The sequence below is a fragment of the Myxocyprinus asiaticus genome, chromosome 44 (assembly GCF_019703515.2).
Source record: "Myxocyprinus asiaticus isolate MX2 ecotype Aquarium Trade chromosome 44, UBuf_Myxa_2, whole genome shotgun sequence".
Taxonomy (NCBI): Eukaryota; Metazoa; Chordata; class Actinopteri; order Cypriniformes; family Catostomidae; genus Myxocyprinus; species Myxocyprinus asiaticus.
This window is the reverse complement of record NC_059387.1, coordinates 11761948-11787885: the sequence shown is the minus strand read 5'-3', so window position 1 is coordinate 11787885 and position 25938 is coordinate 11761948. Positions and strand designations below refer to the sequence as shown.

The window sequence follows — 25938 nt, the reverse complement described above, 5'->3', positions numbered from 1 at the left end:
AAATATCAATGGTAAATGACTGGAGAGAGAGAGAGAGAGAGAGAGAGAGAGAGAGAGAGAGAGAGAGAGAGAGAGAGAGAGAGAGAGAGAGAGAGAGAGAGAGAGAGAGAGAGAGAGCGAGAGAGAGAGAGAGAGAGAGAGACTTGTAATACAAGGGTGTATTTCCTCTAAAAGCACTGGATTATGGCAGCCCTTTCCTATTAACGGTAGACACACAGGTTCAACTCAATAAACTTTCACCCTGACACGAGGAGTGCTTGAAGTCTCCATGGTCGCTGCTGGACTCAACTGTAAAAATCTGGAGTTACTGAGGTCTTATTGCTCCATAACAACTTTATTGACACAACGGATTAAAAACGGTTCAAGGAACGAAAACCAAAAACAGACAATTTGTTTTGCTGAATGTAACCGAAAACTGGAACAAATTGATTTTCAATCATTCTGGAGTGAAAACGTTTTTTTTTTTAATGCTGGTAACCGCGGTTAATTTTGTTCCAATAATTATTTCATGAAACTAAAGGCCAAAGGGTTTATCAAAGTAAATGTTTAGAACTACACCACTTCATGTTACCCGAAAAATGAAACATGTTCTTTGATACTGAAGGAAACTGCTACGTCACACATTTCTTTGCCTAATTTCCCATTGTGGATGTCGCATTCTGTGAATGAAGACCTTTTTAACAACTGTGTATAATTATTACATATACATGCACATCTAATCTAGATACAAGGAAAACATTATTATTATTCTCAGTTGTTTCCAAGTCTTCACTGAATTATTGTTTGATATGATGCATTAATACAGATTTGATGCTGCCAGGTTTTGACTGAGAAGCAGATCTGTAAATAAAATTATACTTAACTGTTAATTAATTGCTTGTTATGATTTCTATGCTGATAAATCCACCACACAGGAAAAAATGTAATTGTTTATTTTCACTTATTTTGGTAAGGCAAGGGGCTTATTTTGGGCTTGTTTTTCCAGACCAGGTGTCTTGTTTCTCTTGTGAGATCTGGCAACACTGCAATTGGTATTTCACCCACCCCTTAGTGCAAAGTACTGTCATTTTTAAAAGAACATTATTAACCTTTCTTTTATTTTGTAGGGTTAGGGCTAGGGTTTATTTTGTTCTAACCAGTTACCATTTGGAAAGGAGGCTGCAGAACTTCTGAACTAGTAAAAAAATAAGTTTGAGTTTTTGCTCAGAATGAACCAAAATGAAAAACATTAAGTTTTTCTAACCCTGATTGACACAATATTTGTTATGACCAGACCTGAACCGAATCTGCGCCAGAATTCTGCAAAAAGCTCTATAGATTTACTCAGAATTTGAAATTATGCCTTATTGCAGACACATACCTGTTTTACAGATTTTTACAGAGCTTTTCCCTAACCCTAAGTATTACATTTCTGAAATTAATTTAGTTTGAACCATTTAACAAACAGCAACTTTATACAACCTCACACACACACAAATAAAATATTTTTTATTTAAATTTTGACAGTGATCGTGTAACTGTGATATTCGCATACTGAATTTTGATTGGTTTTCTTTCTCACATTTATTTTCATACTGAATTTTGATTGTATTTTTTTCTTTCTTGTATCTATTTAAAATGCTGTCTTGACACTGCAGTGTCGCCAATGAAAGTCAAAGATTCTGTCATCATTTACTCACCTTCATATTATTTTAAACCCATATGACTTTCTTCAGTGGAACACAAAAAGAAATATTATGCAATATATAAGTCTCTTGTCACCCTTCTCTTTCATTGCATTTATTTTCCATACGGTGAAAGTGAATGGTGATTGAGGTTTTAATTCTGCCTAACATCTTTTGGGTTCCATGCAGTAAAAAAAAAAAGTCTTATGGTGAGTAAATGAAGAAAGAATTTTCATTTTTAGGGTGAATTATCCCTTTAAGTCTTCATTTGGTAAATCTAAAAACACTTCTGTTTCTACAGGCCACACAGGGCGCTTGCTGAAATCCCTGTGTTTCACCAGTATGACCTTCCTGCTGCTGCATATCATCTACCAAATCACAATCAACAGTCTATTAGCAGGAGACAACAATTTGTCCAACTTTACCTGTGAGTATCAACTGGATCAAACTTTTAATTATACTTCTTTAAAACCAGACCATTACATTGCTGTCATACAAATACCACAAATAAAAGAAAACCTATATAAATGTTTTTAAAAAATGCATCATGTGCAACATTTAATGGTTGATTTCAATCCTGGACTTTACTCATATGGTGTGTGTGCCAAGCAAAGGAAAAAAAGAACTCTATGTTATCAAATAATTGCCTAATATATGCAGAATCCACAGTATTTATGAAGCATTAAGCGAGTAATGACCTACTATTTCCGGCGAGATTCTGAAGTGCGGATTGACTGGACACTTAATGATCCAATAATCCCTCAGGAGTTGAGGCGACGTCATGTTCAAAATGCTGGATTTACAAAAACGGCTGTGCACCGCGATTCGGATGGCTCTTCTCAACTGTATATGATATATATAATAAGATAATTGTTCCTTGTGCTTAAATGGTGCTTGTTTAACAGAACCAGAGCAGATAATTTTCGTGGCTGTTGTTCTTACGTCATATATTTGGGTCATGTGACAATGCCTATGTCCCCGAATTAAGCATGTCCGAATTCTATTCATACTACTCGCATGCATACCTAAAGGATCGTAATGTTTTGGCGGCAGATAAGTGCATCCCTCATCTAATATGGTACATACTCAGACAGTATGCGGTTTTGTATGCAGCACATAAATGAATTAACGTTAAGTTATTAGCTTTAATTTACCTTGAAGCAAATGTAGGTGCGCTTGCTGTTACACATTTTCATTTAGGAATGAGGGCTGACACAGTTTAATCCATAGCCTGCTCTTCTTGAGATTTATTGAAAGATTTAATAAAAATAAAAAAAAGCGTGTATTCTCTTTAGGCACCTCATGTCACTATTACAAGTGACCCAGCAACAAAGTTTTTAATTTATTTGAGGTCATTTCTATAACATTCCGCCAAACAAACTTTATTCCCTTAGACTCTCATTGGAAAAAAAGCAAGCACTTGTCAGAAACATGGTGGACGACAACAGTTGCAGCATAAGGAAACTATCCTAATTGCATCAGCATTAAACATAGTGTTGGAAGGTCATTGGTGCGCTCAGGGTTGAGGGTAGGTGGTAGAAGAAACTAATTTTATTTTCAAAGGAATTATCTGAAAGTTCAAACAATGACATTGAGCATTTAACATGCTATTTGCCTGTTCTGTCATCATCCATATGTTGCAATATTTAGGTGCATACCAAACCACGCACTTCTGCACTATTCTATGTAATTTTTTAGTGTAAGTAGTGTGACTAGTATGTTTACATTGAAAATGCAACAAAATGTAGTGTACTATGAGTACCCGGATGATGCACTTTGCCGTCAAAACGAAGTCTGGAATGTTGGACACTTCATGCACTCAGCGCTCGTGGCTTGCCCTATGTAGCGGAAGGGGCGGAGTTACCTGGCTACATTGCTGGTCTGACAATCACTTGTAAATAATGGAGAATGTGGCAACTTCAGTAAACACAGCACCTTACAAATGTAAGCTGAATGCGTTACCATCACCCCACGCTGTGTGAATATGTTATTTGAGTCTTTTTAGCAAGCTTCCACTCGGCAGCCATCTTTGGAACACTCTCGGGCAGGCTGGGCAGCTATTTTTCTGTGTAAACAAGTACTGCTCCTATCTACTTGAATGGGAAAAGACCGAAATCTCCAAAATGGTTGGTCAAGATTACGATCAAAGAACATATTTCAAATCAGCAGTAAAATCTGACAACAGTGGTATCATAAATTGTGCTTCTTTACCTCAGATTATGCAACAAAAAAAACCCCGCAATTTTCTTGGCTTGTCTAGCTAATGTGCATGCGCGTTCTCGAGTTGATTGACAGGAGATGTCTCTATCTAAAAGGAGATTGGCTCTTTTACTTGTAAAGCGGGACTTCCTTTTCTACATCTGTTAACCTTTGGGCATTCCAGTTTCTCCCATTCATTCTAACAGAAGTGGCCCATCTCTGCTAAATAGTCTCTGGATATACTTAAATGTCAGGGGGTGAGGGGAGGCAAAGGACCCAAAGGCAGAGGGAAACAATCAATGAGTTTATTAACAACAATGTTTGTAAACAAGGATAGGCACACTCGGCACTGGCTGCAGTGATGAGCAGAGTCAAAAGCTATAGCTGCTCAGCGGGCTAAGAAATGAGTGTGTTAGTATGATGAGTGCATGTGTTGTGGAAGTCAGGAGCAATCCGAAGAGAGTCTTTGAAGCTGGTGTGGTGTGAAGCAATGCCCAGGCAAGTTTCTCCCCCAACTCGCAGTCAGAGACTGAGGAATCCTCGTCCAAGGGAACTGGGCGACAATACAGGCGAAGGCAACTGCGAACAGGAAGGTAACCACACCTCTAGAGACAGGCAACCAACAGACACACGAGCAATCTCCAACTAAACAAGAGAGCACGGTTAAAACTTGACAGCAAAGAAAGAGGGAAAACACAAGGAATAAGTAGGGAGTGCAATCAGTGAGAAACAGGTGGAACGGGAGAGTAAATCATTGCCATGATCAGTGCCTCCCGGGAACGATCAGCCAGCTCCACCTGTGAGACATAAGGGAGAGAGAAAAATAAACAACAGTATGAGCCGGCACAAATTCCGGAACCGTGACACTTAAGTGTTGAACTGAGATTGGCTAATGTGCTAAATTGGTGCCAATGGTCTCTACGATCTACTCAGGCTTACGATGCTTTTGGAAAACGCATCCCAGGCCACTTTGCAACTATGTTTGGTAGTGGCATTTACTCATCACAGATTAGTTGCAGATTTAGGATGAAAGCTTTCTCTGTTCACAAAATTCATTAGCCACTTAAGCTGCTAAAATGCAAAACCAGTAAAAAATGTGTGTACACATGGCCGAAAGTTTGTGATTGTACACACATTCTCAAGTATGTATTTTATTAATATCATCGTGAGTGCAGGAAATTTTGTGCATTTTAAGGCTGCTGAGCTGAACAAAGGTGACCTGAGGTCAAAATACATGTCTGGATCATGTTTCCACCAACACAAAAGCACTAACAGAACCCCAGACTATAACTGGGCCTTGGCCCAGCCAGGCCTGCACAAAACTGGCACACAGCGTTAGCCACTTTCTGCAAGCGTGTAAGCCACAACATCTGTGTTCAAGATGGAGATAAACTTATTAGGAACAGTGAAGGACCAATGCCTGATGAGCATGCTCGTCTTTCTTGTACCTCTTCGCAATTAGGGATGGGTCACAAAGGTTGACTAGTCGTCCAACACCCGACTAGCTGATTAGTGAGTACAAGTAGATATTTACCTGAAGGATTTTTTTATATAAAATTTTCAGCAAAGGCGCTTGAGTTAGCGTGTTGACAGTGTGCTGTGCTTTAGCTGTTAGATAGTTTTTAAAGTAAATTCCTCTCAGAAAAGTTGCATCTTTAAAGTCATTTACGTTCAGATATACCACTACAGCCATACACATTCAGATTGTATGTGTCTTTGGCCATTGCATCGTTCTCTCACACACTTTTTTGAGCATTCTGTCAAAAATTGGAAGAGTTGCATTTTTAAAATGTTGTGTCGAGTCAAAAATAGCCCAGCTTTTTAAAATGTGTCTTTAGACCAGCATTCTGTTCAATTTTTTTGCACACTGACTAGCTGTTTTTGAATGCAAGTGCTTGTTTTATGTCAACACATTTGCAGCTCTTGCCTGGTTGCCCACTAAAGCTAAGCAGGGTTGAGCCTGGTCAGTACCTGGATGGGAGACCTCCTGGGGAAAACAAGGTTGCTGCTGGAAGAGGCCAGCAGGGGCTGCTCACCCTATGGTATGTGTGGGTCCTAATACCCCAGTATAGTGATGGGGACACTATACTGTAAAAAGGCACCATCCTTCAGATGAGACTTTAAACTGAGGTCTTGACTCTCTGTGGTCATTAAAAATCCCAGGGCACTTCTTGTAAAGGGGTAGTGGTGTACCCTGGTGTCCTGGCCAAATTCCCCCCATTGGCCCTTATCTATCATGGCCTCCTAATAATCCCCATTCCTGAATTGGCTACATTACTCTACTCTTCTCTCCATCAATAGCTGGTGTGTGGTGAGTGTACTGGTGCTCTTTGGCTGCTGTTGCATCATCCAGGTGGATGCTGCATACTGGTAGTGGTTGAGGAGATTCCCCCTATACTATGTAAAGCGCTTTGAGTGTCTATATAAATGTAAGGAATTATTATTACTAACACACTCTTTGCAATAAGTCACCAGCTTAATAAGAAACCAGCTTAATTATACAAGGCTTCCTTAAGACCGATTTATCAACAAGTCTTTCGGGCAACTCACGACTAGCTGGTTTTGAAAGTAGTTTTTCACATCCCTATTTGCAATCATAAAACATATTGACAGATAGAAACAGCGAAACAAGACATTCAAAAAAAAATAAAAATAATAATTGGATTGGATTGTAAAAAGTGGATGTTATGTACTAGAATGGGTGGATTTGGTGATGGTAACCTAAAAAAGAAAGAGTATTCAGAGACAGGGCAAGTTATGACATTTTGATGAAAGATTACGAAGCCAGACCTTGTCTTCTTTGGAATGAAGTGCACCAGTGAATTGTGCACAATAAGTTCAGGAATGTGTATTAAGCAAATAAAGTTTAGACTACTAAATATTAATACTGCTGGACTGATTCTGTCTCGATTGTTTTAAGGAAACACCAGACCATTTCATTAAAATAATCTAAGTAAAATATCTGAGAAAAAGTGCGCAAAACAGATAAACAGATAGTCCCACCCCAAACTCAAACCACTAGTTGACCCACACCATGTTACTTGGTCAGGCTGGACGGGACTGCTCAAACAAACAGAGCAATGATTTTGATAATGTCACAGAGGCACAGTGTTTACATTTTTGTGGAAATCAACTTGGGATTGGGTTACTTATATGTATAGTTGTCTGCTTATTAAACTTGGAATAGGAGAAAGTTTTTTAAAATTGAAAAAAAAAAAAAACAACATACTTCACCTTTTAAAGGATGTGAAAGTTTTTGTCCCATTTTGGGAGTACAGAAGTAAAGGTAATTTAATGGCTTACTCTCTGCTTTTAAACAAAGGACCCCAATGGGCTAGTAGATATGGTTTTAATAAACTGAATATCTGCTATTCATTATTCCTACCAAGAAACTTTATTTTATCTTCTCCAGCTTTTTTTTAAAAAAGTATTTAGGGTAAAAAGAAAATAATTGCCTTTTCTTTCTGGGTTAGCACATTTTCACTGAAGCCCACCCTCTTGGCTTTCAAGTGCCAAAAACAACAGTTGGAACAGCTTTTTTGACATAAGCTTGCGAAAGTATATAATTACTTAATAATTTGATATTAAATAACTCTTGGCTGATTTATATCAGACACCAGGAGCTGCAGAGGGAACAATGATTAAGTGCTGAAGAATATGAAAACCGATCTCAAGTTTTTCTGTTAAAACAAGTTTATATGTGTTTAGATGTTTGGCAGTGCCTTAAATGTGCATCTCTTTTGGTCAGCTTAGAGTTCTAGCCTTAGATACTATTTAATTTTTGTAATTTTTAACTTTAATGATTTTTAAGAAATTCCCATTGAATTAACTGATTGAACACTAATAAAAAGTTAACCTAAAAATATGCTTCATGCGGCAACATCTAAATTAGCTGATTTGGTTCAAGTCTAAAATATTATTTAACAACACTGAACCAACCTGAATACATTAGATCACATCAACAAAACTCATTTTAAGGGTTATCAGGTAGAAATAGCATCTTAATGTAGCAGGTTACCATTTTTTAAAGTTAATGTTCAGCTTATAAAATGTAATTGACAGTGATTATATTTGTAATATTTGCAGACTGAATTCTGAATGGTTGGCAAAGCAGTTCTGAGGCAGCATTTCATTTACACAAAACCAAATCATAAAACGAAACTTGCTGAAAATGTTAACACTATTCTGTTGCGGCCTTGCACGCACTTATATTACAGGAAATACAATTCTAGTTAGTAATCAAATTCTTTCATTTCAGTCGCATTTGATACAAACTTTAAGGGATTTTTTTCCTCAAATGTGCGAAGGTTAAGCAATTAAATGTGGTATATTACATACCCATACTTTTTCCCCCCTCAAATGCACTGAGCAATTGAATGTGGTATATCACATACATATGTTTTCCCACAGTATTTTCCCCATAAATCTATGCCATTAGAATTACACTTTACAGTATTGTAATGTGGTAATTTGTAAAATTGCATTGGCAACAGTGCAGTAAAATCATAAAACCTTAATATGTCTAATTGGTAACACTTTGCAATAAAGTTACTGTGTTAGCATTTGTTGAACTTACAAGAAGTAGTAAATTTTCAGCAATTATTAATCTTGGTTAATGTTAATATTAATACATTTTTAACATTAAATGTACACAGTATGTTAACATTAGTTATTGCATTATGAACTAACATGAACAAGCAAAGAGCAATTGTATGTTTAGAAATTAACTTTAACCAAGATTAATAATATGATTGTTTATTTTTTAGTTCATGGTACCTAACGTGTTAACAAATGTTAACAAATACAACCTTGTTGTGAAGTGTTACTGTTTAATTACATTGCTTTAAATGTATATTCTAGCAGCATTTACCATCATATGAACCAAACATGAGTTCACCACATTACAATAAAAACACATAAGACATATTCAGAGTTTTATAACAAGCCACATTATTTTACATTATAGTTTCATCTCTGGTGGCAGAGCTGTTTTAAATCAAGCTAAGACATGTGGCCAGAGCAGTGACATACAAGCATGATCTTTACGTATTTTCTTTACAACCCTGTAATAAGAACCGGCAACTAGTGCAAGTTGCATTCCAACATGTCTGTTGTTGGTGAATCTTTTGCAGAACTGTTTCTAATGTCATGCATAGACATTATGTAATTTTTACATATTTGTTGCATGTTTGCAGAGAGCTAATTCTTCCCCTTGTGAAGCCAAATGGTTTGATCCTCCTCCATGTATTTCTCACCAGCACTTTACTATTTAAAAGTCAACATTCTTCCTTTATGTCTTTATGATGCAACTTTATTATTCTATAGTAAATATTAGTATTTTTGTCCCTTAGTTACCTAAGTCATAATCCCCTCTGTCTTGAAAGGAACTGTTGACCTCAAAATACAAATTATGTCATTACATAATCACCCTCATGTAGTTTTATACTCATATGCTGCTAGTTTTTCCTAGGAACACTGAAGTAGAAATTTTGAAGAATATTTACACAGCTCTTGGAATATGACAACAGTTCATAGTAACCATGGCTGTCAAGCCCCCAAAAATACTAATGAATTAATTTGTATTTTTGGGGGGCATGACAGTCATGGTTACTTTGAACTATTGTCGTATTCCTAGATTCCTAATTAATAAATTAATTAATTAATTAAAAGAATAAAAGTAATAAAAAAGAACATTTAAATAACTAAAATAACATAACATAACATAAAATAACAAATGTAAAACATTTAAAAATTTTAATGCGTGCTTTTATGGATTCTATTACACTGGTGATGATTCAAACATTATATAGTGGAAATTACTTTCCAATCTTTGCTGGTCTATTGCCATAGTGCTTCAGGAAGCTAACACACAAATATGTCCTCATTCATGCACTCATGCTTTTATATGATCATTCAACGTTCAACACCTTTTCCAGTGCTTTTTATATCAGTCACCCAAGGCTTCAGTTTGGTGTTCATATAGAAGTCTGCTGTTGTCAGCATGGCCATTGCCTGACCTATGTCCTTAAAATATGCATTGTTTAGTAACATCTGATCTGAGATTTCACTGTAAAGTCAGCAGGGGAGTGAGAAGTCTTGCTGTTGAGTTGAGTTTAAAGATGAAAGAACTTGATAAATGACAAAAAGTGTCTTAAGACTTCTATGAAAGAGCTTCAAATTGATCAATGAGCAAAATGTTTATTTTTTTTTATATTTAGGTTCCGCACACAAACAATGGCATAGATACAGTCGATGCAGCATGAAGCACTTACATGTTTCCATTGATAATGGTATAAATATTGGGGGGTTGTACTTGCTTGTTTTGATTATTAGGGGGGTTACCTCCCCCCATCCCCCTGGAATCTACGCCCCTGAGTAAATGGGATTTCTGGTAAAGTTGCTGTGAATTGTCAAATTTGAGATATTTTAAGTGTACAGTCATTTCATTAATCATCAATCGAATTACAGGGAAGAAATAAAAATGTGTTAAGATACAAATCGAATGACAAAATAATAACGTGACAGTCATAAACGTAAACCTCTGTCTTGGGGTGGCCTGGCGCTGCTAAGACACTACTTTATGGCTCAACAGCTTGCAGCCGCATTGCTCTTCTTTGGGCTTATATTTCTGTAAGCTGGCGGGCAATAAAAAAATCAGTTCGTTTTTTTTTTTTTTTTTTTTTTTTGGCATTGTTTGAAGTGCAAAAAATGACACAACAGCTTTTCATCATGTTTGTCGTTGTTGAAATCTATCGGATATTTCTCCCCGTTTTCCTCATAGGAATGTATGAGTAACTACGGTAACAGCACTTTGCTTTCCCTCACGAGTGGGTGAGGCCTCCTTGCCGACTGGGTCTATTGGTTTCATTTGAATTAAGAAAGCAACACATTATGGCTCCAAAGCAGGAAATAATCATTAGAAGGTTGTCACTTTCTAACCTGAAGTCTCCATTTAAAGGAATATTGCCAAGACACGATTAGCTGTTAACTAATTGGTGCGTTCCTCAGCATAATTAAATCACTCAATAGCTGAAACCAATGGCAGCAGCATAGCTATCCAATCAGTCACTTTACAGACTGGGCGATGATAGAAATGTGTCAACTGATTTTGCTATACTGTTAATACTGCTGTAAATACTGTATGTTTGTATGGCTATCAGTGGGATTGTACATTGGGGAACTGTACACTAAATATCACTATACTAGAAAAAAAATGGGTAAAGCGTTTTGATCAGTTCCAGACTGATGGTTAGTTTTCCCAAACATTCCTCTACCTTATTCATTTATTTTAAACTTGAATGCCAGTTACATGAGCCCAACTATTAGTCATAATTACCGCGGTAAAGATAGTTTACGGTTTGAAATTTAGACTTTGATTGGCTATAAACCCGCTATGTGCTGTCGTAGACATGTAAATAATGTGGCATTTTATTCTTCATGATTTGTGAATTCAGATGACATCATCCTCCAACTGGTTGTTTAAATTTTATGTCTCTTCATTTTCTGATGCAAATAGCTCCAAAATTTGAACATTTAGAAGACTGAATCTTTACCAGCCTGATTTGTGGATCAGCAATTTTTTTTTCACAGCAGTTTGTTTACCTATCAACCCTTTTTAAGTCCTTGAGTCAGGACGGTGCAAATAAGCGTTCTTCACTTTTCACTCTTCACTTTCAAATTTCCAGCAAACATGCAGTCTGGGTTCATGCAAATTTACTTGTTTTATATTGAGCCTGATTTGTGAAAACTTTCACAATCACATTTGTTTGCGTTTGATTGCGTCTTACTGCTCTATCCACATTGCCTTGAGTAATAATAGGAAATCAGCTTATAATTCTAAAAACTGGCCATCTTCACAGGTCACAGTATGCTCAAAAAGACCTTGATGATTTGTGAAATTTTTCACAGATCAGTTTTTGTCTCTTAACCATTTTCTGAGTTCTGGAGTCAACAGTTTACCTAAAAAAATTGTGTTATAGGATTTGAGAGGTCTCATTCTTGAAGCATGATAATTATGGTGGAAAAACACTAGTTTCACACAAAACTGGATCACAGATTGATTGTAGTCATTTTGATGGCTTTGGTTTGTTGTTGACAAATTAAAATTTGATATGGATGATACGTCAACTAGCTAGTCATTTTATTTAACCATTGTGCGGGGTTAGGGTCATTTTTGACCTATTTTGATTTAGTTTCTTTATCACATTTTTGGGGGCCAAGGCTTGGTTACATATGCCATCTGAACACACAAAAAATTGGACTGTATTCAATGAGCTTAGGCCATGTGACAAAAAAAGTAACAGTCGTGGTGTTCCAGGTCATTTTTGACCCACCATAGGAAATGAATGGGAAAGACTAAAACACAGTGCAATTATAACACTAAGCCTGTAACTCTGATTTTTCAGGTAAACTGTTGACTCAAGGATTCAAAAAAGGGTTAAATGACAATAACTGATCTGTGAAAAAAATGCACAAATTAGGATGGTCTATTTAAGCCTAGTGTGACCCGTCTAGGTGGTCATTTTGTAGAATTGTGAGAAGTTTATTGGTTTTATGGCTTAGTTTATGAATGATTCAAAATGCCAATATGCATGAAGCCATCAAACTGGTTAAAAAAAACAAAAAAACATTGGTTAAATGACAAAAACTGATCTGTGAAAAAATTCACAAATCACGATGGTCTGTTTAAGCAAGTGACACGTCAAGTTGCTCATTCTGTAAAATTATAAGACGTTTATTGGTTTTATGGCATAGAAAATTCCTTTTTCATAATGCCACTATGCATGAAGCCATCAAACTGAGTAAAATCAATCTATGAAAGTTTTCACAAATCCAGTTTTGTGTGAAACTAGTGTTTTTCTATCATAATTATCACGTGTTTCAAGAATGTGACTTCTCAAAGACTATAACACAGATTTTTCAGGTAAACTGTTGACTCCAGAACTCAAAAAAATGGTTGAGACAAAAACTGATCTGTGAAAAAATTCACAAATCATGAAGGTCAATTTGAGCCTACTATGATCCATCTAGATTGTCAGTTTTTAGATTTTTAGACCTTTTATTATTTTTATGGCATATATCCTTAATTTTCACAATGCCAATATGCATGAAGCCATTAAAATGACAAAAAACAATCTGTGAAAGTTTTCGTGAAACTAGTGTTTTTCCACCATAATTATAGTTTCAAGAATGAGACCTCTCAAATCCTATAACACAATTTATTTAGGTAAACTGTTGACTCCAGAATTAAAAAAATGGTTAAGAGACAAAAACTGATCTGTGAAAAAATTCACAAATCATCAAGGTCTTTTTGAGCATACTGTGACCTGTGAAGATGGCCAGTTTTTAGAATTATAAGCTGATTTCCTATTATTATTCAAGGCAATGTGGATAGAGCAGTAAGACGCAATCAAACACAAACAAATGTGATTGTGAAAGTTTTCACAAATCAGGCTCAATATAAAACAAGTAAATTTGCATGAACCCAGACTGCGTGTTTGCTGGAAATGTGAAAGTGAAGAGTGAAAAGTGAAGAGCGCTTATTTGTCACCATCCCAACTCATGGACTTAAAAAGGGTTGATAGGAAAACAAACTGCTGTGAAAAAATTCACAAATCAGACTGGTCAAGATGAGAGTGGTTTCAGTCTTCTAGGTGTTCAAATTTTGGAGCTATTTGCATCAGATAATGAAGAGTCGTAAAATTTAAAACGACCAATTGCAGAGCGGAGGATGATGTCATCTGAATTCACAAATCATGAAGAATAAAATGCCACATTATTTACATGTCGACGACAGTGCATAAAGGGTTTATAGCCAATCAAAGTCTGAATTTCAAACTGTAAACTATCTTTAAAGCGGTGGCATAATTCTCTTTCCACTTCCCGCTGTGGCCTCATTGTGAGAATTAATAAGCCATTGTTTTCCTCAATGCCATATGCATGAGCTCTAGCAACCCTGTGTGAGTGCCAGCCTTTTCATCTGTCACCATACTGTACAGCTGCCAGCAATAAGAACAAACGGCTGAACACACTTCGTTGTGTATGTGCGTCAATATTTTTTGGCCGATAACAATCAACTTCCTCAGGACGTGTAGCTCGCTGCTTTCTAAAAATACTCACATTTGTCCCACATTTACCTTCTAACAAAGGCTAGATGTAACTCTCTGTTTCCTTAAGGTCACTGACAATGAATTTGTTGGATTTTATGGGAGGTGGGGGGGGGGGGGGGTGCAGTGAACTTAAAGTCAACATGAAACAGCATTCACATTTTACTTCTGCAAATGTGATGTACTTCAGAGTGAAACAGGATTTCAATGAAAACAAATGTAGGGCAGGACTTGATTTTATTCATTTGGAATGAACTGGTTTGTGAAAAGTGGGCGTTCCATTAAAAAAAATGGAGCCTCAACGTTTGCCAATGAAAACGCATTGCATTTTCAAAACTAAAGTTCTGTGCTATCATTGTTGTAACCTTTACTACATTAAAGTTAACCAACATTAAAGGGATAGCTCACCAGAAAATGAAAATTCTCTCATCATTTACTGTATAAAGAGGTGTGGCTGAAAACAGATCAAAATTTAATCCTTTTTAACTCTAAATCTCCACTTTCACTTTCACTTTTATATCTGAAAGTGAAAGTTAAAGTGGAAATTTATAGTAAAACACGGACTTAAATATTTATCTGTTTCTCACCCAAACCTATAATATCGCTTCAGAAGATATGGATTTAAAATCTGCATATGGATTATTTTTGGAGCTACAAAGGTCTGATCACCATTCACTTGCATTGCATGGACCTACAGAGCTGAGATATTCTTCTAAAAATCTTTGTTTGTGTTCTTCTGAATAAAGAAAGACAGACATATCTGGGTTGGCATGAGAGAGAGAGAGTAAATGATGAGAGAATTTTCATTTTTGGATGAACCATCCCTATAAATTACAATTGGCAAGATTTTAGAAAAGAATTACCTACAGCAGTAGACTAAAACAATACCTTTTATATGCCTATATACTTCTTTGTCAGAGCAAGTTGTCACATTTTTAAGCAAGACTATATTATCAGTCTATATTAAATGTGTGATGCTATTTGAAGTAATGAAAAAAGAAAATATGAAAGATAATTTGCAATTAATATAAATTGCTGTTGCATTCCTTTAATGAGAGTTACTGTCCTCCTTCACATGCTTTGAAGAAATTAATTATTCTGGATCTTCTCTGCATAAGCTAGCCTTTTCCCCTTTAACGGTATGAAAAAAATTGTGCTTTTTTTTTTTTTTTTTTTTTAACCATGCAGTAAAACTACATATGGACACCCTTGAGGATGACTGCATTTAAAATAAATAAATAAATAAAATAAAAAGTATTTGATGGATGGCTTTTTTTTTTTTTTTTGAATGAATTTTTTTAGCCTCAGGTTCTTTTGTGAAAATAATTTGGCAATTAAAATGACAACCACATCTAAAAACATCTAAATCTAATCTAGCCATGTAAACAGATTTCCCACAGATTTATTTTGCATTCTTCATTTATGTCACTTCGCATGGAGTTTTAGAACACCAGAAGCTCTTTTATTTCCCTGCTGAGTTGCTAAATTTTCAGATAGTCTGAAATGAATACTAGCTGTTTCAGCAGGATCTACATCTGAATGTATCTTTTGTGTTCCCACAAAGAAATATTAAGAAGTCAAACTTTCAGTTGAGCAGTCTTTGTTTAGAAGACCACCCCTCTACCTCATCCTGAATGGTTTCCTGAGTGCATTGGCAGTTATTCATTATGAAGGCCTTGAGATGTCCACCTGTGGCAACAGGAGCCAGTCTGGGGAAGAAATTGATTATAAAGGCACTTTCCAACTCTTGGAAAAAGTAGCATTTATGTTCTTTTTCAACAATATGTTAGTGAAAGGAGGTGCTTTCCTTCAGGAAAAGTTGTTCGTCCACCTCATGGAGTCAAACAAATCAATCAAACAAAAGTTTTTCAACCCTGTGACCAAAATTTGAGACATGTCTGAATACAGTTAAAACTGAGTTGTGTGATTTTGCTAGCAATATATATAGATATAGATATAGATATAAATTAAAAATAAAAATAATAATAATAGTAATGAAATCCTAATTTAAAGGTTGCATTAAAAAATGGGTAATAGAGTGTGGCAGAACAACCCGTCCCTCCCTCATGTCATCGTCGCCCCGCCTCTTCTTAAGGCCATCATTCAGCCATGTTCAAAACAGGAGTGGGTAGGAAGGAGGAGAGGCGCAATTTAATAAGCCTCGTTTGGCAGCAGATGATGAGGTGAATAGAGCCTCAGTACCGCTGCCTTTAAAATGCAGAGCACACCTTTCCTCAGGGGACCCGTCTCTAACTCCCATGCATGCACCCTGGTATCCTTGCAAGTCCAGGAGCGGAGCAGGGATGGTACCCCGGCACGGGTTATGTGTGTCGCCAGGGATGAGAGCACATGCCACACCCGATGGGCCAGGATGCTATTCCCCTTAAGTGCCGTGGCACAGGTAAGATTAGGCTGATTTAGATGCTGACGCCCCTTGACCCCGGACCCAAGAGGGGGGTGCGTGCAACCACCGGACCCCGCACCTTATTCCTGGGCCAGACCTCCACTAAGCCACTTTTCACCACGAAGACTCCAGATGTCCCCTTTGTTTTGGACACTTTTCCCCAATAAACACTTTAATTCCCTTTTTTGTTTGTTATTTAAAATAAACGCCTCTCTGAGGCCTGACATTACACCCATTGTGTCTGTCTCTTGTTCACCCCGCCACAGTTGCAAGTTAAAAGGTTGCAGATTTAGCCAAAATTAAGCAAAAAATCTCTCAAATTTGGCCTAAATTAGGCCTGAATCACTCAAGGGTTAGTTTGTAGTTATAGAGACTTTAGTAACAGGGCTGATCCTGATGAATTCAGTCAACACAAATCACTAATTCTGTATGTGCAAAATGGAAGGAGAGTATTAACTTTTCTTCCCAACTTGCTGTAAATGGGGGGGAATGCTGAATCTTTTTTTTTTTTAATTTTTTTAATTATTTTTTTTATATATATAGGGGCTCTGTGCCAAAGGTACTGTACATATGGCCTCAGTAGAAAAAAATACTGCCTGTATGGCACTCTGACATTTTCCCATCCGCTCACATAAAGCTATACTGGTAACTTTGTATTAATTATGAGGGAAAACTGGTGGCATCACAGTTAGATGTAGCATGTAGCGGCATTTATATTTTATATGTTGTCATAAGAAACTGCATGGTGTAAATCTTGAAGACATATTTAAAAAATCACTGAGTAGAGTTACATATCATGTGCTTGCATGTGTGTGAGATGAGTGTACCTAAGTTAAACTGTCTGTGAACTTCAGGTACTACATGTGTGCTTTCTACAGTAGATATTATTACAGTGAAGGTAACAGCCAAAGGACAATATACAATAGAAATTCAGGAGATGTCTTTCTGGCCAACATCAACAAATCACAGTGTGTGTTGCAATGTCATAGGTGTCCACAATAAGAGAATAAAGTAAATTCAGCCTGACATGTTGTTCTTGGCATGCACTGATGGTGAACTAAGAACGGATGCCCTGAAATACAAAACCAGTGGTCTGAAAATGTACTTGTAAACACATTATAGCCCCAAAAAGGATGCAGAATCTAATTCGGTTTCAAATACATGTTGGAGGTTGTCACATGACATCATAGCGGGTAGCAGTAATATACGAGTGGTTTGGTTCCCAGCATTTTCCTGGTTGGTATGAAGGTTTAGTGGTTTGCCAGATGCTCCTAATAATCACTTACAATGTTTCAGGTGAGGGGGATATGCTACATTTGCCAAGCAATCCACAGCCTAGTTGCATCACTTATAATTTGTCAAAAGCTTAGATCTCGGAGAATCAACCGAAAAAGGCGGTGTATTGCGCTTGGCAAGCACTCGAAATTCCCCTTCCTTGCCCTTGGAATGGCTGAGAATACCTGGAAGTGTCCCTGTAAATAGACGTCCATGAGTACAAATCTGACTGAAGTTTAGGACTCTGGAGGGACATCGTATGAATCACCGATCCAAGCGAACATGTTGTTTTGTTTGCACTTTATCTGAAATATGGCTACAATGATTATTTAGCCCTTGCCAAATGTTCTTTGTAAGGTTTGTGCATCAAGGCTTGTGCAATGAGTGGGACTGCTTCTGTGGTCGCTATGTGTGGTTTTACAACATATGGTTTAAATCTATGGCGCAATGTCAATGAGGTGTCTATAGCATGCGAGCACACCAGGTTCAGCATATGTCATGTTGCCTTTTCTAGAAGTCATTTCCTGGCTCTGATGACGTAAATGGTTAATATGTTTTGTTCTCTGTTCAACACATCATCTCTCTGAATCTAATAAAAGACAGACTAACAAACAAACAGTGCCACGTGCATTAAGCTAGACTGATCACACTGTGAATTCAGCAAAAGTAGGTCAAAAGTCCTGCTGAAATTGGTCTGTGCTTTCTGGAATTTGAACTACTGCCCCCAGTGGCTGAAGCTGGAAGTGTTGTTGAACGTATGAGCACTTGTGAGCTCCAGTTTCTGGGTAAAATGTCCACAGATTGGCACTAAAAGCAAGCTGTATTTTTAGTTGTAAATGATGGAATACAGTTAACCAAAATTTACTATATTCTATTAACCATACTCCCAAACCCTAACCCTAAACCTAACGTCAGTGGGGTGAAAATGTAATTTTAGAGTGAAAATGCAACTTAAAGCGCTACACCGACTATATATCTGATTTTATGCTTTGGAAGCATCCTCTCTGATGCCACTTCCTCCTTGTGTACTAGGTTTTTAGTCCCTTTCTTGTGTTGTTTTTCAGGTTCATCATGGAAGAGATCAATGCAGCAGTTGGGCTTTGAAAGGTAAGAGAAATCTTTCAAATTAGAGATCTGGAAGCTTCAGTGTGAATGCTGGAAACAGAGAAAGAATTGTATGCTTGCAGAGTGTGCAGTGTTTTGGTTGGACGCTTGAAACGCCAGCCTGGGCGTGGGTCAGACGGATGATCCATCAGAACTTAGGGAAAACTGAATATTACAAATACAGTGCAATTGAATCTAGCCTAATATAAATTATAACATGATCACGGCAGGTCCATCTGTTATGGCTCACATATTATATTATGACAGAAAGATGAAAGATACAGATAAATATTTTTTATGAAAGGTTTAAAGAAGGAAAACAAAATCTTGGTATTGTCATCCAACTGTAAAGTAATGATGCAATTTATCAACTGAACTGTCAAAGTATCCCTTTGAGAGTTTGGAGATTCAAAACAACACAAACTGCAGCATCTGAATTCAGCTCATTGTTTAGTTTTGCACACAAACGACTGCCACAGAGGATTAACTTAATAGACCTCCTTTGAAGCTAAAATGCTTATTTTTAAAGCATGATGAGATGGGGTTTAGTAGAATACTTTTCTCTTTCTAAATGTTGGGCCTTTTTTGCCATTTATGGACAGAGAAAGTCAGAGAGGAGATAGAAAATGTTAGGGAGCAGGGTGGGGGTGGAATCGGGACTAGGGTTAGGGTTAGGTTATGGTGGCACAAGTCGTATTTGCCCAGGTCGCCCACAAAAGCACCACCATGCAGTGTTTTTTGTCATGAGTCCAAATCATGTCTCAAGTCTTTCAAGGCCAAGTCTAAATCAAGTCTCATGTCTTAAGCCCAAAGTATACTTCGGTCAGACAAGGATGGACAGGACAGGATGCGTGATGCTAATCTAGTCATCAGTAGAGTGCTCAAGCACTGAACACTCGCAGCCTGATTTTTCTAACCGCGCGTCTTTGAACGTGCAGAATGCGCATGCGCCTGGAAATATTTGCACAAATTAGTGTGTACAATAGGTGACAATGCTCACATTTGAGCCTTTGCTGTCACAAAGAAATGTTAGAAGAAGATGTAATTGCCGGTAAATAACAGGAGATGAAGGTAAAAACAACAACAGTGGATGTGCACATCAAGAACATGTGTGTGAGGAGGTCTAGAGATACCTGCATTTGTATAACTCGATTCTGAAGGACTATAAAGACATCTTTATGTGCCAACCGTCTGTGTATGCATGCACATCAAATGGAGTATACTTTGACAGGCTCATGTTCACCTGTACGCAGACACTGAGCATTCGCATCAAAATCGAAGTGTACTTTGGGCTTTAGTCTTTCATCGTGAGTCCAAATAAAGTCTAATATAGGATTTTTTTTTTTTTTACATCAATCAAAAGATGATTTCATCTTCAATACCATTATTTTGCCATTAAACTCACTAGAATTGTTTGGCTGTCGATTGGCATTATCAAGTTGTTTGGACTAACCACATGGTTCCTGTTGTTGAGAGTTCTTCGCAGTGTTGGTCAAATGACTAGATGTTGACTCTTCTTTCACCAGCAATAATTACATACAGACTCTGTGTGATTGGCTTGTTGATGGTTTGTTGTTTCATTTTAACCATTCACACACCTAAAAGTGAGTATCTTTGCCCTTTGTGATCAGTCTTTTTGCTGGTATAAATCAAACCACTGGATCAAGTTAATGTTGTACTTCAAATCCAAAATCACTTCTTGAACAATAAATCAATCTTACCCCTAGATGCATTGGGTAATTTGTATAGACCCATTGACAGGTTGGCACTGAACCAAGGCACCAGCCTAAATTTGACTTGTTTGATTGAGTTAGTCATTAGGCAGTAGTGGGTGGCACCATTTTTACAAGTCCCTCTTTTCTTTTTCATCTTTATAATCGTATTTACAGTACTTGTATACACATTTTGTCTTCTTTGTAAGCAACTGTTATCACTGGGCCGCAATGGCTGGTGTCGCTCCCTGAGGTCTCTTGGCTGTAAACCCTGCTGTCTGGGTGCTTCCTGTTGAGTGGTTGGAGTCTGGAAAGCAGGTGGCTGACACTGATGAATGCTAATCAGACAGCAGCGACAGCGCTGCACGAATAAAGATGGCGTCAGTTTGCATGTAGCGCACTACAGGTCAGACTCTGGCAGTGGTCCAGCCGAAGACAGGCTGTAAACAAACTGTGAAAGGAAGGCATTTGGTTATGATCTCTCATGCATGTGTGCATGTAGACATGCTAATGTGTGGTGAACCTGGCAGACTGTGTAATGGCTTTTTTTTTTTTTTTTACTGCGGGCACTAGTACAGTATGTACTAGGGGTTGATTTTTATTAAAAATAACAGATATAAACAACTTTTTTAGTTGTATAGTGGTTGCATTAAAATGTCTTGGAAACTTTTTGACCATGTCTTCAGGATTTTGAAAGTTGCAATTGTTTACAAAGAAGACAAGACTGTTATTGAAGACCATGCTTAAGATAAAATGTGAGACGTGTAACATGCTAAAAAAAAAATCAAGTCTAGGCAAATATTACTTACCTTGACTTACCCAGAACAAAATCTTTAGTAACACTTTACACAAGTTAACGCAATAGTTTACATGAACTAACAATGAATAAATTGTTTGCACTATTTATAAATGTTGGTTAATGTTTATTTCTACACATACTGTACTATCAAATGTTTTTTAAGATTAAAATAATAATAATAATATATATATATATATATACACACACACACACACACACACACACACACACACACACATAAAAATCATTTTAAAATTTACACATTTTAATTTTGTTTCAAAATTCCATTAAATTGAATTGAGTAATATTTAATAAAAAATAAAAAATAAAGAAATATATTACATTTAATTTTGTGAAACATTACACAAATCAGTTTGATGGATTTTTTTTTAATGAAATGTAAATGCATACATCTTAAAAATAGATTAAAATATTGTTTTGAGTGTATAAAACTAAGATTTATTAATTCTGTGAATTATCATTGTTTATTGCTAGTTTATGATAAATTTATTAATGTTGACAAATAGAATCTCATTGTAAAGTTTTTGAATATTTTTATAGTGACATTGTGAATTTAGGATAATTAAAATGCTAGCTATTAAATTAGCCTTAGCCAGTAAAATAAGTCTGACATTTTATTTTAAAAATGTTTAAAATGTCCAAATTTCCACCACAAAATGATATTGAAAACAATACCTAATCTGAGATATGAGAGAAATTACATTTGGATGAAAATGTTCATGATGTTACCGAAAAAAGATATAAAAAGTCCCTGTGATGCATGTATTTACTGTCAGAAATTGTTGGTGGATGAATTAATTAAAACAGAAATTGTAAAAAGTGTTTAAGGGAGTTCAATTTTGTGCACATTGAAGTTGAAGAAACACCCGTACATGCATGCAGACATGCATGTGTGGTAAGACTGTTTGGCTATCTATTAGGAACAGTAAGTCTTTTAAATACAAAGTGATTGTTTTAGGCCCTGCAGTTGCATTTCATTGGCAGAAGTGAGGAGGCTTGTGACAGAAAACACATCTCATTTGTGAAGACAGCTGGAAATGGTAACAACATGCGTGTCAGATCTGTATGATGTTAGTGAAAAACATGTGTAATTTACCTGACTGTAGAGGAAAAGCAGTGTCTGGAAGTCTAGCACAAACCATATGTGTGATGATGAAATACCCAGAGCAAGATTACATAATAATTCCTTATGCAGCTCTTGTGATGTATGCATTGCAATTCGATAATGTCTGCAAATGGTTTTGCCTAAACAACTGATGGTTTAGCAGATTGTGTGTGTTTCGAGAGCCTGGTCAACTTTTAATTTACCTATCAAAACGGTCTGTATAAGCTCATGTTGACCTAAGTATGAAGCGTCAGTGTGTATGTCGCCCCGCACACTTGTGCTATGGATATAAATTATACCTCATATTGTGTGGATAGGAGAGGTGTGGTTCTACTTTTCTAACTGATCTGACTTACGGTACGTTATTCACCTGGTGGATGATAAAACAGGTAAAAAACAATTCCATAGACTGACATTGAAAGATGGACCCGAGCCTTATTTAGAGACCAGAATATCATAGAGACTTGGGGAGGGCTCTTTTGATGTGGGCCAGTAAACCCACCTAACAACCACCCAGAACCTCCTAGTAACCACCTAGCATTGCCATGGCAACTTATCCATAATACTGTCCTGAGACACAAATTTAAAATCCTGGCACCCTCAATAGAAAAAATCTTTAATTTGGCTCCTATAATAAAACTTACAAATAAAAATCAGGGCTTGACATTAAGCATTGTCACATGCTTGTCCTTAAAAAACATTACTTGTTCGGAGAGAAAAATAAGTTAAAAAAAAAAGTCAATTGTTGTGTAAATGTAATTTATGCAGAAGCAATATTCTCATCAATATTCTCGTTCAGTCACTCATTTCCCAGCAAGACATGATGCAATTGTGTTACATTTATATTGTTGTTCTTGGCAAATATCTTTAACAAATACTTAAACAGTTAAAATGATAGTTCACCCAAAAATTTACATTTTGTCATGATTACCCAACCTCATGTAGTTCCAAGCCCATAGATGAGAGAAATTAAAATGAAACGCAGTGTTAGGCAGAATGTTAGTCCCAGTCACCATTCCCTTTCATTCACCTTTTTCCCCATTAAATGAAAGTGAATGGTAACATCTCCTTTTGTGGTCCACGGATGAAAGAAAGTCATAAGGGCTTGCAAAACATTAGGTGAGTAATTTTTGGGGATTTTGGGGTCAACTGTCCCTTTAAGAGTTCAAGTCAACGCTCACTAGATTAGAAGTTGATAAAATGCACTGAAAATTAACAGATGAAATCCTAAAAGAGGGGACTTTTCTGCTAAATCAATTATGATGTTTATGTAAAAAAAAAAAAAAAAGTTATTAAAGAAATAATAGGATGATATTTTAAACATGTATAGTATGTACATTATTAACATATTATTTATATTACATAAATCGGTACATATGCCTACTTATATTATTAAAGTAGACTGATTCACAAGGCAGAGAAACCTGTATACGTCAGATGGAGCGTTAGAGAGATGGAGATGAGAAATGTAACAGGTGTATATAAGGATGATGAAATTGTCTGTTTTAAGCATTTCTCTTCACCTATGCAACGTTTTACACAAAGCATTTTTGCTATTTCTGCCTTTCTTGTCAAAGGCGTTGTAATATGAGCTGCACGATGTGATGCAGCAAAACTAGACTGCTCCAAAATCATGCGCATGCACTATTGTCTGCATCGTTGTTCGTAAACTGAAGCGAAAGTTTCACAGCGTTGCTCGCTAGCAGAGACGCAGTATAACGCCATTTGTATGTCAAATCAACAGATTTATACATAAGTTCAGTAAATATACGACAGCTCGCTGCTCACTGTGCGATTACACTAAACTCGACACGTGTCCAGTGAGCTGCGGAATACTGAGAGAAAGAGAGACAGAGAGAGAGAGAGAGAGAGAAAGAGAGACAGAGAGAGCGAGAGAGAAAGAGAGAAAGAGAGAGAGAGAGAAAGAAAGAGAGACAGAGAGAAAGAGAAAGAGAGACAGAGAGAGACTCAGTAGCACTAATTATTTGCACTGATTGTTTTGATCTATGTTGTTTCGTTTACAAATTCTTAACTACTGTACTTGTTAACGTGAATAAATGTGTGTGGGAATTGCATTATGAACATGGAACTTAAAATTGTGTGCAACACCCGCAATCCCATGGCGAATGTCATGCTCTGCTTGTAATAAGTGGCACAAGACAAGGCTATATCACAAAAATAGCCGGTTATTTATCCGTTCTTGACGTTTTAATCAGGCTACTTGTCTGATCGGGTAAGTTTCATTAGCCCCTTCAAAAATCCAAGCCCTGAGAATTCTGGAATATACCCAAATATTTAAAAATGAAAGGTTTGTAGACCACACTACTGTAATAGCTACTTCTATACAAGATTTTGACTCAAACCCTAAGGAATGTTTAATGAATTTTTCATGGAGATTTAATAAAATTACATTATTTCCATTTTTATGTGCGTTTAAGTTGGCCATGCTTTTATGAAAGTCATTTCTGAGCATTTGTTTTCTTTATCATATCAACATTTCATGTCGTGTACCGTAGTCTGTATTTTTTAAATTTGATCAGTTTCAATTTTAAAGTCATATTTTTGCAAACAGGTTTTCTCACCCAAACAAAGTTTTATTTAGTCTAGCATTTGCGATTTCTGAGAAACACTCACAAATTATAGCATAACCAACACACTCTCATGGCGAAATCGTCAGGATTCGTACGACTTTTCTAAATTTGGCTAATTCGTATGATATCGTGCCACTGCACTCGTTTGAATTCCTATGACTTTCACTACAGCCAATGACGTCGCTGGACAACGTTTCCATCTAATACGCGACAATTTCTGTCACACACAACAGCTTCCTTTCATAAAGGGTTTGGGTAAGGGCATAATATTGATAAGTATGTCCTTAACGCCTCGTGCGCAGAACTCTCGCTTCCGCATTAGACATCCGGGAATTTCTAATGGAGTCGTACGAGTTTATGCGAACAACATCGTGCGAGACCATACGAAATAGCCAACTTGTAAATTATTTAAGAATTTTCATGAGATCGGGTTGACATAACTGAGGCTTCGACAAAGGTTTCCTCATTTAGGAATGCCTGATCTGATTAATTATTTATCAATATGAAATACCGCAAGCATTCTTCAAATCATTGTTAATGTGACATGTTCTGTTACGCTATATCAAAATGTACTTCCTACATCACTTGCTAAAATAATTGGTCACAAATGGGGCCTATGAGCCGAAAAATGTACAGTACGAACTTACAGTAGACATGTCAAAATAACCCTTTTTGTGTTTCTGTTTAAATTGGGCTCAAACAGAATAAATCATAAGTGTTCATCTTGAATCTGTGATTAAACCAGACCATTAAAACACAAGGGAGATTGCAACAGGCAGTTCCTTATAAGCAATGCCATGTGAACCCTGAATCGCGCCACTGTACACCGTGTTGCTCTTGGATAGAAGTGAGTCAAACGCATCTTTGGATGCTGCCCTCTCAGCATGCACTGTACATTTGGACTCACTGTTATTTTCTGTACAAATAATTAGGGTATAATTACTCTCTGCGATGTGTA

General features: G+C 36.7%; 1 protein-coding gene across 2 annotated transcripts in view; it reads left to right on the top strand.

The window, feature by feature from the left end:
* The window catches only part of LOC127434712 (piezo-type mechanosensitive ion channel component 2-like), a 185453-nt gene that overhangs the window by 52585 nt on the left and 106930 nt on the right, over positions 1–25938 (top strand). For both annotated transcript variants that reach the window (XM_051687610.1, XM_051687609.1), the window contains exons 3-4: positions 1966–2091; positions 18713–18755. In XM_051687610.1, the coding sequence (XP_051543570.1) occupies positions 1966–2091; positions 18713–18755 (169 nt within the window). The remainder of the gene's footprint in view (positions 1–1965; positions 2092–18712; positions 18756–25938) is intronic.